This window comes from Helicoverpa armigera, chromosome 7 (assembly GCF_030705265.1).
Source record: "Helicoverpa armigera isolate CAAS_96S chromosome 7, ASM3070526v1, whole genome shotgun sequence".
Classification (NCBI taxonomy): Eukaryota; Metazoa; Arthropoda; class Insecta; order Lepidoptera; family Noctuidae; genus Helicoverpa; species Helicoverpa armigera.
Window position 1 is genome coordinate 9805884 of NC_087126.1, and position 16981 is coordinate 9822864.

General features: G+C 35.9%; 1 protein-coding gene across 2 annotated transcripts in view; it reads left to right on the forward strand.

Annotated features, from left to right (window-relative positions):
- LOC110373088 (serine proteinase stubble) overlaps window positions 1-16349 on the forward strand; it is a 127648-nt gene extending 111299 nt beyond the window's left edge. For both annotated transcript variants that reach the window (XM_021330232.3, XM_021330223.3), the window contains exons 4-10: window positions 7478-7642; window positions 7951-8367; window positions 8799-9056; window positions 10348-10540; window positions 13179-13476; window positions 13739-13888; window positions 14917-16349. In XM_021330232.3, coding sequence (XP_021185907.1) covers window positions 7478-7642; window positions 7951-8367; window positions 8799-9056; window positions 10348-10540; window positions 13179-13476; window positions 13739-13888; window positions 14917-15054 — 1619 coding nt within the window. In that variant the 3' untranslated portion in view covers window positions 15055-16349. The remainder of the gene's footprint in view (window positions 1-7477; window positions 7643-7950; window positions 8368-8798; window positions 9057-10347; window positions 10541-13178; window positions 13477-13738; window positions 13889-14916) is intronic.
- Window positions 16350-16981: the final 632 nt, after the last annotated feature.

Consider the following 16981-nt stretch of genomic DNA (forward strand, 5'->3'; position numbering starts at 1 on the left):
ATTCACGAGAACCAAAAAACGTTATCCCCTGAGAGTCTCAACCTTCACCCTACATTATTCAGACCCCATTCATGTTAGCTCATGACTATTCAACGACCAGCTCCCAGGACAATCGACTTTTCCGAATGATTCCGAATTCATTGCCGCCAACCGTTATATGATGTAATTCGACATTGATTTATTCGCGTCAATGGACTCGCAAGTTTGTACAGATACAAGTCACGTAACCGTTTGAAAGGGAAAGTCGAGTCCAAAGGGAATCAACGGTTATTCCTCTCGTGTTCATTCATAAATCAAGCGCGACAGGGGACGAGACTTGCCTTAATTGACAGCCTACAATTCAGTTTGAACTTTAAATTGGAGCAGTAAAGTCGGTTTTGGTAATTGAATCTTGTTGGTATTGAAAAGTTTGTTAAAATGTCAAGCGGTTTCGGAAACGTGATCGTTTATTGAAGACTACCAGTTTTGCCGCAGTTTCACCTGCATCCCGTGGGAATTACTGTCCGTACCGGATAAAATATAGCCTATGTTACTCGGGAAAAGTCTAACTTTCCAACAGTGAAAGAATTTTTCAAATCGATTCTGTAGTTTCAGAGCCTTTACGGTAAAACAACAAAATGATTTTTCTTAATTAAATATTTGTATATATGTAAACTATGTGTTTGTTATTTTTCTCTCACATTAGGTAAAAACAATCTTGGCTACATATAAAGCCTTTGTAAAAGTAATTTGGACATGATAAGGCCATTTTCCTTGTGTTTTCATTGCGATGAAGTTTATGATAAGGGGTCTGACCCGACATTTGTTTTCTCGACCCTTCGATTTATCTCTATTATACCAAATGTGTTGACATAATGAAATAGTCTTATTGGTTTTTTCCTCTTCTATTTCCTGTATAAGATTCATAAAATAAATTCTTCACATTAGTTTTGAAAACTACTTTATAAGCGACTTATAATATTTCATGGGATTCGTTAAGTCGTCAGTAAGATCATCAGTATTAATGTATACCCATTGGATATGGAAATCAAAGAAAAACAAAGGTTGTACATACTGACACTTCATATAGAACAAACGCATTCACTAAACAATGTTTCCCAAACTTTGCACAGGTGTATAGTTTGCTCCCAATCTGGACCAGTGTTTCACTAATGTCCTAAAAATACTTTGTGCACCTAAATTTGGTGACAACCTCAAGCTCCACGTCTCGAGACCTAAAACTGTAGTAAGTTGTTTGTTAACTACCTAACACCAAATGGGTAAAAAGTGTCTCAGATTAAGTTATCATGAAGTATGAACTAAAGAAACGTACCTAACGTTTCTTTAGTTCATACTTCATGATAACATACCAGATATACTGCAATTTCAACCAAACTTTGAGCACCTCTAACTCTATAGCAATCTTCACTTCAAATGGGTTTCCGCAGGGTGTATCTACGGGATACTATCCTATAGGGACTTCCTACAGGAAAAGTATTATGAGAACGGAATGAAAGCTATTGTAGGACGGAATAACATGGAAATCGCGACATCGCAGTTTTAATGGGGAAACGACAACGACTGTAGACGTTATTTTTATGGTAAGCGTAGGAATTCTTGTTTTGACATGCAAATGAGAAGAATAATTTCTAAGTATCACAAAATATTTTGTTACGTATAATAATAGAGTATAAGAAAGACAATTCTGAAGGAGCCATTAATTTAAATGACAACATCATCATCAGCCTTTTTATTGGCCAAAAACTGACACAGGCTTCCTATCACACGGAGAAGGATTGAGCCTTAATCACCACGCTTGCTTAATGCGGGTTGGTGATTTCAGACTATATGAGCCCAGGTTTCCTTGATATGTTTTCCTTCACGTTTAATCAGTCGTCCGGCCATGCTCTCGCTGTGGTGGCATATAGGGCTGACAAAGTGTAGTCTTAGTGTAAGACATGTCATCGACACGAAAGAAGAAGAAAAATCAGTCAATACTATTTTAAGAAATTTTGTGAAATCTCCATAAAAGTATAAATAGGTACTCAACTCTCTGATTGCAATTAATGTAACTAGTTATATCAAATCTATAAGATCGAACCTTTCTTGATTAGTATAAATGATTCGTAAATAAGGAGGTCTTAACATAAATAAATTGGTTCTGCCTGTCGGTACAGTTTCCCTTGCTTTAATTACTGATGAGATAAGCAACACCTGTGTTGTTAATGTTTGTTTGTAGTTGTGTTTGTTTGTTTGTCGTGTGTTTGTTTGTTTGTCTGTGTGTTTGTGTAGTTTCTTTTGCAGGGGAAGGGATAGGTATTTGTGTAGTTTATGAAGTAGGTTAAGGACTTTATTTATTAAAATATAGATATGTCGTTTGGTCATGGTTTACTTCTTTAAATGAAATCACGAACTATGACGTTTGTAATAATATAATTTAGTAAATTATGCACCAGAGATGGACACCGAATTATTCGCATTAGTTACTCAAATTACTAATCGAAAAAGGTGTTTCGTATTTATTAAGTCATCTTCAAACAACAACAACCTACTTTAACTTCTTGCTGAATTCTCACAACTTAATCCATTTTACACCTCGAAAACCTTCACCACAAATTCAATAAATCCTCAAAGACAGATTTGCCGTTATTCCCAATCGTTTCAGTTACATCCATATTCAAATATTGACACATAAAGCTAAGACTCCTGTCCACTCTGCGAGTGAAAATCACCGTGAGGATAAGTAAATATGATTGTAAGCTGAGCACACACTTTCCCCGCGTCGCGTGCGCCGATGGCATCGATGAAGTTCTACTGAACAAGCTTGTTGATAGGGACCAAGGTATAAGGGTGAAGCGGTGTGTAGCTGGCCTAAATAAGGACTGCCTGTGATCTGTCACGGACATATTAAAAGGAATATATGAATTTGTCATATATAACATCATTTTCTAGGAATGCAAACACTAGTCTTGATAAAGCTGATGAATATAGTGAGTTCTTACATTTCAGTGGTCTAATGGGAAGAATTACCATTGTGACATTAACATTGTTGCAGATACAGTTATTTTGTTTACCTGCGACATTCTATGTTATTTAAAAATGGCGAGGTCTATCATTCAGTAATGTTGATAAATGTGCTATTTTGACTACTAAACGCATTAAAGATTTTGCGAAAATATTAAGGTCTCCTCCAAAATGATTCATAGATTTTCAAACCCGTTTAAACTTCATCCCTTGGACCACAGCACAGCTAACCGGTAGCCGACTCAGTGTGCTAACTCACAATATATTACTTGCAATTTATCGCCGCTAGAAAATTATTTCTCGATGAAAATCCATGGTCTAACAAAATACGACTTGAAGTCCTACCAACCTAGGACTGAAGGTGTGCGTTCAACATCAGTTTAAACACCGACATATTTATCGTTATTGGTACATAATGCTACGAAACATCTGATATTAGAGACACTCAAGTTTATCGTACTGGATTTATTGATAATAATGCGTAGATTGTGTTGAATTTCAGTTGGTACAGCGTGAGCTAGTGTTTCTGTCATGTTCTTGTGACGTCTTTTGTTTGTGTTCCAAGATGTCTTGGATTTGCAGGTGTTTGGTGAGCTGGTGATTTTCATTTGTTTGTTTTAGAAACTTGGGATACTAAACTAGGTAATCGGTAGTACGTTGATATTATTCTTAGTGAATAGACGATGGAGATGAGGATAATAACGTATGTGATGATATGATTCTTTTCTAGCTAAAATCACGTTATGAATCCGTTTCGTACAGGGTCACACATGAGTTTTGATTGAGCATGAGACGTATCTTCCATAATTTCTTCCCTTATATCAATTACTGTCTTCATGGTACTTGTTCTTATTTTTAATTCTTTGTCTGTATCTGACTTTTGTGTTATCTACACAACTTTGCCTCGTAAATAAATGTTTTTTTTTTATGATATATCTTAGGGCCTCAAATTCATATTTTCCTACTCAAAATTCAAACTTCTAAAGACCCAAAGCCCTGCTAGCTAGGTCACTAGACTACGAAGGGTGGTATGAATAGCATTTTGCAATAGGCGTGCATTTCTCATGAGCTCTTCATTTAGCCTCAAGCGGCGCCTTGGATTTCAATGGCGGTTTTTAAATGGGAAACCTAAGAATAGAATTGCTGTTATTTAAAGCTGTAGTGTAACCTACATGGAGTAAGGGGTGTGTGAATATGAGTTGTTATGTCAAGGCTGTTCGTATTCTGTAGTAAATGTATAGGTATGAGATTGTTGGTGTATCTATAAGGTTTGTTCCTGGTACTTCTTACTTCTTAAAGAAAACATGGTGCTTATGTGTACTGAACTTTTCTGAAATATATATTTTTTTCTATTTGTGACGTTTTGCCCCATATTTATCGACATCCCAAAAAGATTATCGGTTCTACGGTTCATATTTTTTTCGTCTCCTATTTTCCTTCAAAGTCGTCTAAATCTATACTAATATTATAAAGCTGAAGAGTTTGTTTGTTTGTTTATTTGAAAGCGCTAATCTCAAGAACTACTGGACCGATTTGAAAAATTCTTTCAGTGTTAGAAAACCGATTTATAGAGGAAGGCTATAGGGTACTTTTTATCCGGGTTCGTCCCGTGGTTCCTACGGGATGCGGGTGAAACCGCTGACAGAAGCTAGTTAGAAATAAAATACATCTCTCCACACTATTTCATCCCGTTTCCTTTCCAAGCTATCAACTAACATTACGAACAAAATACGACACCCATTTCCAGAGCAAAAAGGCTTGTACACAAAACAATATCCATTCAATAGGACTGCAATAAACTGAATTACACGACACAACGCAACAAGAGCTGCACTTAGTTGCAGCTATAAATTATCCAGTTGCAGTACAAGTAGCGACAGGCAGTTGGTTGTACAAATGAATGTAATGATATCACAGCTCGGATAATCAGGTGATAATCGATTTGATTTAGCTGATTATCGATTTGAATCGAAGTGTGTGGAGTGTTTTGTTTTGTCTGTGTCATGCGAGGATTTCACACGCGGTTATATGGATATCATAAATTACCTTTTTTATAAATTTATTTTTGTTTTGAATGGTTTGAAGTTACAGTGTTTTTTTCCATTATTTACACGTATGGCTTACTCCATTATTTTTTTTATACAAAAATAATAATTCAGTATGAAGGAGCGGACTCATCACTATGCTGTTGCAGTAAAAATCTATCGGCATATAATACCAACGGGAATTAAAGAAAGGCCTGTTTTAATGTGACGGTAAATTTCCAAAATATTGCTTTCTATTATTTGTTGGTATAATAGTAGTTAGCTAATACCTTATACTTTTGATATTAGACGAAAATCACGAGTTTCACGTACGAGAGCCTGTTATTTCTTCTTAAGTCTAACGCGGCTTAAATCTCCAATGTTAAATGTACTACAGTAGTACAACAGCTTTTTGAGATATTTTAAACTATGACAAAATATTCATTTTGCTAGCAAAATCGGTACCTAGTTATTTGACACCTTCAAGCGGATATCTTGATTCAATACAATTTTATAATCCATTGTGCTCTAATTGTCATTCATTTTCCACTATCATGCAAGTATTGCTGGCAGAAACTTACTACTATGTAAAAAAAACCTATCGAATGGACCATCAATTTACAAACATGTTACCAAAGGAACCATCTCAAACAAATCGATGACACCAAACAAAATACACGATGTCTCCAATTTAGTTAAGAGCTGACCCAAAATACGTGACAGAAAGATACCCTTTCCATACGTTTCCTTTCCTTTATAGCAAAGATAAAGAACCTTGTTGATTTAGGAAAGAAAGGGAACCATCAACTATCATCCTGGTTGTTTGTTATTCCGCTCGAGTTTTCTTAGGCTTGTAGGCTATAAGTCAGGGGGATTATTGAGATACGTATGGGTGACAAGCTAAATTATACTGACATTTGTAATTCTGTAATTTATAAGTTGATGTTCTTTTGTTTATGTGTGATAATTGCTATGGAAAATAAAGATTCAGATTCTTTGGTTAAAATTATTACAGCTCAAATACAGATTCTTGCAATTTGTGTTTAATTTTGAATTAAATGATTTTACATAATTGGATCATGGCATCATACAAAGTACATAGTAGGTCTCTTATCCTGTTTCAGCGAGCGTGTTCGCACCACCGGAACCCCTTATGCGATTGTTCATATATTTTGGTTCTCTAAATTAATGTAGAAGAAATTCAAGGGCATAACCAACCAAACCTTCTACAAATCTACCTCAACAACACTACATAGATGGATCAAATTTCGCCTTCGGCAAACCGTTTGTAGTCCACCATTTGTAAATTTATTGGCACTACCCCTCTCCCCGCAGTAGGTATATGATTTATACCAATGGGTGGTACAGAAACGTGCCAGCAACTCACAGATAAGATTGTCCGTACTTCAGCGCGCAATAAATAGAATCTTCGCGAAATGGAAATAGACAATGCATTTAGTAAGCGTAGTGAGGTTTTAACTGTTAGGTTCAACACGTATTTAGTTGCTGTTAGGCATTGTTCTGGTTGGTATTTTTGATGAGCTGTGAATGTTTTTGTGGCCTTTCACGAAATTGTAAGTATGTTCAGGCATAATATAAGAAATCTTTGAAATCTTTAGATAAGTACCATAATTATAAATGCGGAAGTACCTAACTCTGTCTGTGCGGCTTTAATGCCAAAACTACCCCATCTGAAAATGGATAAAAATTTTGGTGAAAGGCAGGAGGTACAATAGAAAACACAGTAGACATTAACTACGGGCAAGATTCTGAGGACATGAAAATGCTGAGTCATAATAATATCGTTAGTTCCTGAAGGTTTTTTCCAATTACCTACTGAGCGAATTGTTTTCGTAAATTGAAAAAGGTCCTATTGGTGTGGAAATCGGTCAGTCAGCTTTACTGTTTTCCCTTTTTTATTTGAAAAGGAAAAGGTCTAACTCGTCTAACCATGTTTTTCCTGGTTCAATTAATCTTCGGTTGTCAAGGTAATTGACGAAACAGGTTTATTTTTTTTGAAATTCATGCTTTTTTTTTTGTTTGGGTTCTCTGAAAGACCTTGACCCATTTTAGACGAAATATATATCCCCGCTATCCCACCGGAACAACTTTTCGCACCCGGATAAAAATAACGTCCTTTTTCAATCTCCAGCTTCTGGATTATGACATACAAAAAGTAATTAAAATAGGTTTAGTAGTTTTTGCGTGAAATGGTAACAGATATTTGCATTTGTACAAACGTTTCCCTTTCCTAAGAATGGCGTACCTATTTGAACGGAGCCTCACCTTTATCCTTTGAGATCCTTTTTATGCATTCTTAAAACAACTTTGATTCAATCACCTTTTCATCACCCATATTGACTTTTTCCTCACTGACCTGGGCATCAGTGGGTGGAAGATTGATTGAAGATTGAAATGAAGATTTTAACATATGACCCTTTTTTCCCCAGGTTACCAAATGTCCCGCAAATCCTGTGTGGCGGGAGGGGCGAAGGGAGCATGCATGTGGGTGCAGGAGTGCAACAGGGTGGGCGGCAGGCATGCTGGCGTCTGCGTCGATGGCTTCATGTTCGGCTCTTGCTGCCGGCTGCCGGATAAGCCGGTGCATGTTGAAGGTGAGTTGAAGAACTAGTGGGTTAAAGGTGAAGTTGTGATGAGGGACTTGTAGGTTGATGATATCTGTAGAGGACGTACGACTGAGTTTTGATGAGGAAACTGTGAACCAAAAGAGTTTACAAGAGATCCATCATGGACTGCGTGTATTATAATGTTAATTCAATACCAGCAACGCCATCTATTGGCAATCAAAGGAACTGATATTATTTCGAAGTTATTAAATTACTGATTTAATATTTAATTTAGTTATTAACATTTCTTGTTAATAAACGTAGTTATATTAAATTATTCATTTCGACTGTTTCAGAACCCCCGCCGCCTGTCACAGTCACCGAGAAAATATATACAACGCCATCTAGTACAGCTCACACTACAACTCAAGCACCAGAGACATCGACACAGACCATCTCACGACCGAACTGGCAAACGCAGCGGCCGTCGTTCATGACCAAACCGATAGATGGCGCCCCCACGTCCTACAGCTACCGGCCGCCAGAAATAAACTTACCTTCATTAGGAAATTTAGATTCAAGTAGCGAACAAAATAGTGATATAGTTAATAAAATACCTTATAACAGTGTAAATAAATACCAAAATGTAAATAGGCCGAACAGTGAAGCGGAAACTAGTCCCCACAATAAGATTTCGTCTAGTCTTAGCATATTATCTGGAGCACGGCCGATGGCCGTGTCGGAGCAACATTCTGATAACAGCATTAACCCAGGTGAGTTCATGAAACTCGTTACTCAATAAACTAACTGGCTGCTAAAGAACTAATTTTCAACTTTTCTAAGAAGTTGTTACATTATTGTTGTAATACTGTAAATTTCCCATAGATGGCGCTTTCATAAAATTATCGGAGTTTCTTTTCATTCAAACACTATTTTATTAAACAAAATATGTGAATTTCTTGGTTTTAATAATACAGATCGCTCAACAAAAGTCATTACTTTGCTTCGCTTTCAAAAGCGACTTGCCTATAGTCAATTCCGCCACCTACTTGCAAAACATGGAACCTTGCATTCACCAAGACTAGAAGCAGACCGAACAGAATACGCAAAATTTCCCCAATGTTCACCTAGATACAGAGTTACCAAACCAAGATGTCACTATAAAAAACACCCAAAAACTTACCTTTACCTTCAAAAATTCCAGGTCAATACAATTCAAGACCCAGCAACCTGAACACGATACATTGGCAGGCCACAACCGAGCCTTCATTCATCACAAAACCTCGACCTTCCTGGGAGAAACCAGCGGGGAAGCCGAAGCCCACTAAGAAGTTCACCACGACGACCAGCAAGCCACATAAGAATTATATCAAGCCGAAGGATCCGGCGCTGAATATGATTAACAGGACCGAAGAGTCTACTGCAGCGCCTATACAAACGACGGCTGCAACTAATACTGTCGGTTAGTATGAATTTTTAACGGGTTAATTATTGCATGGCGAGAAAAATCGGGATGGTTGTCTTTGCTTGAAAACATCTCGAGGAAATAAGACGCAAAGAGTGAAAATAGATAGGTACATAGGTATTGCTACTTAAATAATATTCAACTGCAATAAATTACCCACATCGAATTTATTTGATTCTAATATGGATAAGTTACGTTGAGTTTTAACGTATACTTTTTATACCTGCTTACCTTTGTAGAGAGCTGTTAATAACTTTCGTTAAGTGTCACTAAATAAAGCAATAGACGCATTAATAAAACCTCTGCTCAAAATAGTGGTTAAAACCCCATTCGCACACTTAAAAAGTAATTTAAGCTGACCCACACAATTAAATTTGTCCAATGCAAATTACATAGACTCCTAAAATATACGTTCCCGGTAACAAATCTTCTTGGCCGTTAGGAGCCCTTACATTAAATGCGTTATAATGACGGAGGAAGGAAAGATAGCGGAGATGCCATAAGGAAGGTAGGTCAGGCGTCTTCTTGTAGGTCAAAGTAACGTCGGTACAGAAGGCATGATCAGTTGCTACTAGTACCAACGAGGCGTTTTTCAGTGTCAAATCAAAACCAATCTGCCAAATGTGTCAAAAATTGGTCTTGATAGTAAAGTTCTTCGTTCCCTGAAAACCTACATTTTGGTGCGCTACTTTCTTAGGAGATTTTGCATTATGACATATCCACTAGTCATTCTATTCTCCGCGGTTATATTTGAAGAGCCATTAAACTGAGTGAAAACTTTTTATGGTTTCCCTGAAAATTACATTTTAATGTGATTTAGTAATGCATTTGGATGATTCTATCTGGAGTAATCTCGACCTGGTTGCAGCACTTTAAGTGCATAGTGTAACTAGAACTGCGTATAATGGGAACGATAATGCATTGCGCAGGTAAAATTAATGTTTCCGAATGAGCAGAGGTTTTATTACATTTAATGCAATTAGAATAAGTATCTTACTACATATAGGTATGAGTTTGATGTTGCGTTGGTGGGCGGTGCACCTTTGAACGCCACTTCATGGCGAAGTATGTAAATACAGTTGAAACTTCACTTTTTGTTGTAACTACGGGCCTAAAAAATTTAAATGACCTTAGTTTCTTGCAACACGACAACGGTTTCTAAGAATGTTTACTTTTTGTTTCTTCATCCAGTCCATCCATCATGTCCTTCAATTATGATTTTTTTGGGATACATTAATTTCCAGCTCCTTAGCAGACTATTCTAAATTGTTCATGAAACCTTTTCCAGAATGTGGTCTAACAGCAATGTGGCCGCGTCCAGAATCCCGTATCATGGGCGGCAAGGACTCCAGCTTCGGTCGCTGGCCTTGGCAGGTGTCAGTCAGAAGAACTTCGTACTTCGGGTTCTCTTCCACGCATAGGTGTGGGGGCGCCATTATCAACGAAGGCTGGATCGCTACAGCTGGACATTGTGTTGATGAGTAAGTTGTTTTAGACTAAAATTTGTTTGTTTTGGATAGTGATAATATGTTAGTAACAGCAATGGGTCGACCGATTACTGGTCAAGTAATAATTGATGTAGTTGGTTTTTGAATAGGTCTTGCCTTGTATATCATCTTATACAGGTAATATTGAGCTTAAGAGTTCAGGATATAAAGTAGGTACAATGAAATTTATTTGTATTTTATCAGTTGTATTATCGGTAATTGTAGATACAGGATACAGGAAATATAGGTTTTGTTTATCAAAAACCAGAAAATTTAATGTGTGGTTCTACTTACAATGGTATACCTGGTAGTCTTGTTTATTCACAAAACATTTTACACGAATAGAAAATGTAATTCACACATTTATTCCACCTGCATTTCTAGAGAAACTTACCAGTATATGAAAAATACAATTCAGTTCATTTTCAAACACATCTCCAGCGGACTTGATCCTATTAAGTATTTTCCATGTTCCGCTTGCATCGGAGAATATTTTGCATCTATACTCTGTAAACAGAAACTTTCATTATTATGATAGTGCATCGCGATTTTGTGTTCAAAAATAGCTGTGTGAAATATACGGTATACTTCAGAAGATTGTGCTAAAATGATGAAAAACATGAACTAAGTTCTGTATTAAAACATGAGATGAAACTTTCACACACAGCACATTCATAAATAGATCTAAATAATTAAATGGCTTCAGATCTTCACAATCCTTCAGCATATTTATTTCTCAGTTTATAATGAAAGTATTTCAAACTGCTTAACGTGGCCTATATAAAATCATTAGGTACTTTCTTTAATTACTTGAACCAAAGTAAGTCCACTGCTAAACGTCGACCTTTTCTTTAAAGTACCTCAGCTTTAATTCTCCAAGAAACTGGCGACTTACAAAGGATAACAAGCTTGAAACAAACTGACCACAATTTCGCAATTCGCATTCCACCCTCCCTTTTATCACGAAAAAACTCTTAAACATCTTAAGTCTTCCTGAGAAATGTTTTATCAAAATCCATCTAGTAATCCCGAGATTAGCGCATTCATACAGACAGACAGACGGCTCTGCTTTCATTTTATTTTTTATTTAGTCCTTTGTAAGTAGATTACAGTAAAAACAAAGTAAAGGGAACAGTCTAAACACCGTAAAAAGGGAATTAAAACGAAGTATCTTTAATGGAAGCTGTCTTAGACAGGATAACTTGGTTGTACAAAATTTAAAGGCTGTAGGTTTATGTTTCGTAATGTAGTAGATACATTTTTTTTACGACCGTTGCGGGAGTATTACTTCTTATACTATTGTTTATGATAATAAGGTAAGGTAAAGATGTTTTATCTCACTAATGCGGGTGAAACATACTCGTGTGTGTAGACGCACATGCATATTGTCTTTGTGTGATTCTGCGACTCGATGACTACTGAAGGCTCCCGAGCTTACGTATATAAAGATCATATGCATGTATTGAACATCTACCTATAGCTTCGAAATACTTGAATGAATTTGAACCGGTTTTGGCAGAAATAATGAATTGACCATTTCAATGAGTACAAAATCAGTATTTTCTTAAAATCAAATCATGAAAATTTGGAATTCCAAAGAAACAAAAAAAAAACACTTGGTTACTATAGTTTTTATCCATTCTACACCAATTTATCAGACGAATTTTATTAATATTTTTTGGGCCAATTTGTTCGTTGCCCGCGGACAACTATCGTATAACTTTGTTAGGTTTCATTAGGTATATTTCAATTTTTTACATGGACGACTTTATTGAAGCCTTAACGTGTTGCAAAGCTGGTATAAAAAATAACTTTGAAATTGATTATGTGATGAACAGAGGAATAAATAGAAACTAGTACCTACTTACGGATATCCTACTAATATTATAAACGCGAAAGTTTGTATGTATGGATGTATGGATGTTTGTTACTCTTTCACGCAAAAACTACTGAATGGATTTTAATGAAACTTTACAATAATATAGCTTATACATCAGAATAACACATAGGCTACAATTTGTAAACGTATTGTTCGAAATACTAAACCTGCGCAGACGAAGTCGCGGGCACCAGCTAGTTTAATATAAACGCAGTATATATACCACACAATTTGCATTACCTTAAATTGAATAGGCATTTCTGGGACCCGCTATAAAGTCACGAATCCACAGCATAGATTTTCAGTATTAGCCGAAATTTAGACATTGGGAACGACCAATCCATCCAGGTTTTGCTTTCAAAAGGAAAATGACGATGGATGTGAACGGTTTTGTGGGAATTAAGGGAACCATCTGCGGTGTTGAGCGAGTTTTAATGGCTCCTACATACAATAGACTATTGAGCTAGACTGTTACATAGATTTGATGTTTTCTATCTCGCTTAAGAAACTGTCTGAGTTTTTCTTACCTTTTAAATTATTGAAAAAGGTTCTGGTTAAAGGGAAGGGACTCTTGCTTAATTTAAAATTATATTTGATTCCTAAAGTTTTTACTGGTCAAAAGCAAGCTAGTACGCCTACCAAAAATAAAGTTCTGGATTATTTCCACAACAAACCTTTAATGCTGTTTCTTTTCCAGATTTCATAAGCTTAACATCCTAATTTTCATTAACCAAATCAATTTCTACTTTACAGCCTCCTAACATCGCAGATAAGGATCCGAGTGGGTGAATACGATTTCTCATCAGTATCAGAAGAATACCCATTCGTAGAGAGTGGAGTAGCCAGGAAGGCGGTTCATCCTAAATACAACTACTACACTTACGAATATGACTTGGCTCTGGTGAAGTTGGAGGCTCCAGTGCAGTTCGCTCCTCATATATCTCCTATATGTCTCCCGGCAACTGATGACCTGTTAGTGGGAGAGAATGCTACGGTCACTGGTTGGGGAAGGCTGTCTGAAGGCGGTGTGTTACCATCGGTTCTTCAAGAGGTAAGAAGCTTTACTTTTGAATGGCTGGCTAAAAGATATAGGAAGAACTATTGTGCTTGATTAAGCTGTTGGGTGTTTTGAACGAAAAATTTTATAGGCATATTTAGCAATGCTCAATATGAGCTTAGAGTCTGATTTGAGGTTTTAATATCAATGATCAAAATTATGATGTTGTACCTAAATCTCCAGAGAAATAAAACGAAAATACAAACACGGTATCTGAATTAACAGCATGTTTTAAAACGAATCTTCTTTTGTTCAGGTGCAAGTACCAATAGTATCGAACGAGAGATGTAAGTCGATGTTCTTGAGGGCTGGCAGACAGGAGTTCATTCCAGACATCTTCCTCTGCGCTGGACATGAGCGAGGCGGACACGACTCCTGTCAAGGAGACTCAGGTGGACCTTTGCAGGTAATCGTCATCATTCGATTTTAATGGTCTCAGGACTCTACTCATACATAGAAGGAATAATCACCACACTTGCTAAAGGTCACTTTTAGCAAAACATATAACTTTACATAGCCCAAAATTGTATCGAACCTGTGCGCCAACTTCACTGACATGTACGAAACAAATACAAAGTATACATAATATGTGAATAGCAAAACGTGGGTAAAACTGCGTGACACTGGGTCATTTGGGCAACAAAAGCTAATTGAAAAATTGTAAACATTGCTCGCAGACTCATCAAAAGTTAGAAAGGTATTAGAACCCATAGAACCTCCATAAAATAACAAGAATGGACAAATTCCACCCACAAAATTACTTTAAAATGTTTATCAACCCAACTGTTGCAATTTCCCTTTATTTCACTAAATATACTTTTGTTTGAACTATAATAGTGCAAAGTGCGAACAATTTGAGTTAAAAGCTTCATAAGTATAACAAATCTTGCGTACTCCAAACTTTCATGAATAACATTACAGGTTCCAAGAAATAGTTTTATTGGAGTTTCGGAAACTCATTATGCACAATCTTCATGAAAGTTTTAGTCTGTTCAAATCTTTTCTAAACATGTACATTATATAGGGTTAGATACAAGAATATAATTGACAACTTCTAGAACGAACTTTAAAGTTTTAAGTTCTTAGCTTCGAACCTTTTTAACTTCTTCTCAACCTTGGCCTCAACAAAATAAAGTTTTGCCTTCTTTATTTTAAGTTTAGGATAGTTTTATGTAAATTTGTTTTCAACGACGAGACCAAAAAAGTTGACCCCTTCTAGCTGTATAGTGTAGTCGTAGTTATAAACTGGCTTCATTTTCTTGTATACGTTCTAAATTAAAGTTTTTCTTCCATTATATGGCTGCCAGGATACAGTATAATTGACATTTGTCTATAAACCTTATCAACCTTCTAATACCTCTAAATAATGATATACTCTCATTACTGAAGTATTGTTTCATTATTATTAATTCTAATTATTTTATATTTTTCCAGGTCAAAGGAAAAGATCAGCGGTATTTCTTAGCTGGAATCATCAGCTGGGGCATCGGATGTGGGGAAGCGAACCTCCCAGGAGTTTGCACTAGGATATCAAAATTTGTTCCTTGGATTTTGCAAACAGTCAACTCTTAGGTCTAACCTTGAAGAGATAGTGGAACGTTCAGTGACAAAAGTGATGAACAGTGACTCGAAACGAATTCGTTACAAGTGCAGCATAAGTTACCTTCAAAAATGTTGATTGGATTCAACGTTTTCTGAGGCGTTTAATTAGGAATATCTCGCCAGGAGCTTGCAGAACTCGTGATGGCGAGATTCTGCATCAACCGGGAACGGAGCTTCATAATGGTGATATTTTTAAGCTTCACAATAAACGCCCTGATGACTGCTTTGAGGCTGTAGAACTTGAGCAATGTATTTTTGATGCTGATCTTACTAAACAAACAAATAATAAGTCGTAACATCCTAGTATTTGTAGTAATAAATCAACATACCAACCTTACTGCAACGATGAAAATACTACTAGGAATAAAAAGCACAAAGTCAAAAACGCAGGAATTTCGTCGTAGCGTGCAGAGGTATAGGCAAATTGGATTGGTAAACGTATTTGACCTGCAGCCGAAATGGCTAAAGTGCTTGACAGTTTAGGCACTTTAAAAGCTAAAGAGTGGGTACCATTTAGCTTTATTGACAAATTAAAGGATTTACCTAAATTCGTTTTCAGTTGTAATAAGATCAGTTTCAATATACAACTACTTGGCCTTATGCACTTGAAACAATTCTTTGTAAATACAATCTATTTTAAGATCGTTTTTATCTAAATTAGTTTAACTTAATACATCCTAAGGTAAACCTGTATGCTCAAACGTATTGTAAATATATTTGCGTATGTATCTTGCCGTTTTAATTAAGTTTGTATTATTAATACAGTATTATTGACTTGCTTGCTGTTAGGATCGCCCGTTTTGTACATATTAACAGATTGTTTTGGCTCCTTGAAGGAATGTAGTGTTTTATAAGATGAAGGATGACGAGCCATCGAAAGATTGTAATAAGTCAAAATAAAATTGATTACTTGTAAAGTAACAATGATGAACAAATTGGTGCTTAGTTTTTAGACATGATTCTTGATGATGCAAAACAGATTTAGAATCATATTTGTAAATAAATTGGTTATTTTGTTTATAGCGTCATCTGATTGTAATATACTATTGAATTTAACACTTTTATACTTATCATAGTTTGTATTAATATATTTTGTAAATTGATATTAATTAACTTGTTATATACAAAGGGGATGAATGTGAATATTACCAAATCGCGCATTGTTATACTGCATTTAGTAAAATATCGTCACTTCAATGATGTTTGTTTGTTTGTTTGGTTAACTATTGCGATTTTATTAAATGATAGTTTATGATGTCGTTGATTGTTTCATAATAATATTATTGTTAATAATTATTAAAATATATTTTTTGTAAACCTTTGTTTCATTGCTTTTTAAAATGGTCTCTCTACTTTTGTTTGACATTCACGAATTAATACTCTGAATTTAATTTATCCTGTAACCTAATTTCTTAATTTTCAAAGTCTGAAAAGAAAACTCTCATCACTCATCTGAAAAGCAAACTCTCATAAACGAAGCAGGTCAGATTCCAAAATTCTTGTCATCTAAACAAATGGCTAAAGACTTAAAGAACTTTCTAAAATCAGATTACCACAAAGAATTCACCAACAAGTCTATGACAATAAATAAAGAGTCCTAAATTGAATCTCAGAACGGTTAGCTCACAAATTTCCACAGGGTCATTAGGAACCTCAAATTTGGGTCAGATTTTGATGAGAGAATGCGGTTGAAACACCCTACAATCAACTTTGGGAGGCAGAAGGTAAAATGGGATTGCTCTGGCTTTAAATTAAAAATCTCGACTCGGGACTTTTTATAGTTTTAGGGATTTACAGGGTTGATATTCAGGAGTAAAAGAAAGTTGGTGACCAGTAAAAGTAAGAACCTACCTACTACTATGTATAATGTAAGTAATTGGAATCATCACCGTCATTA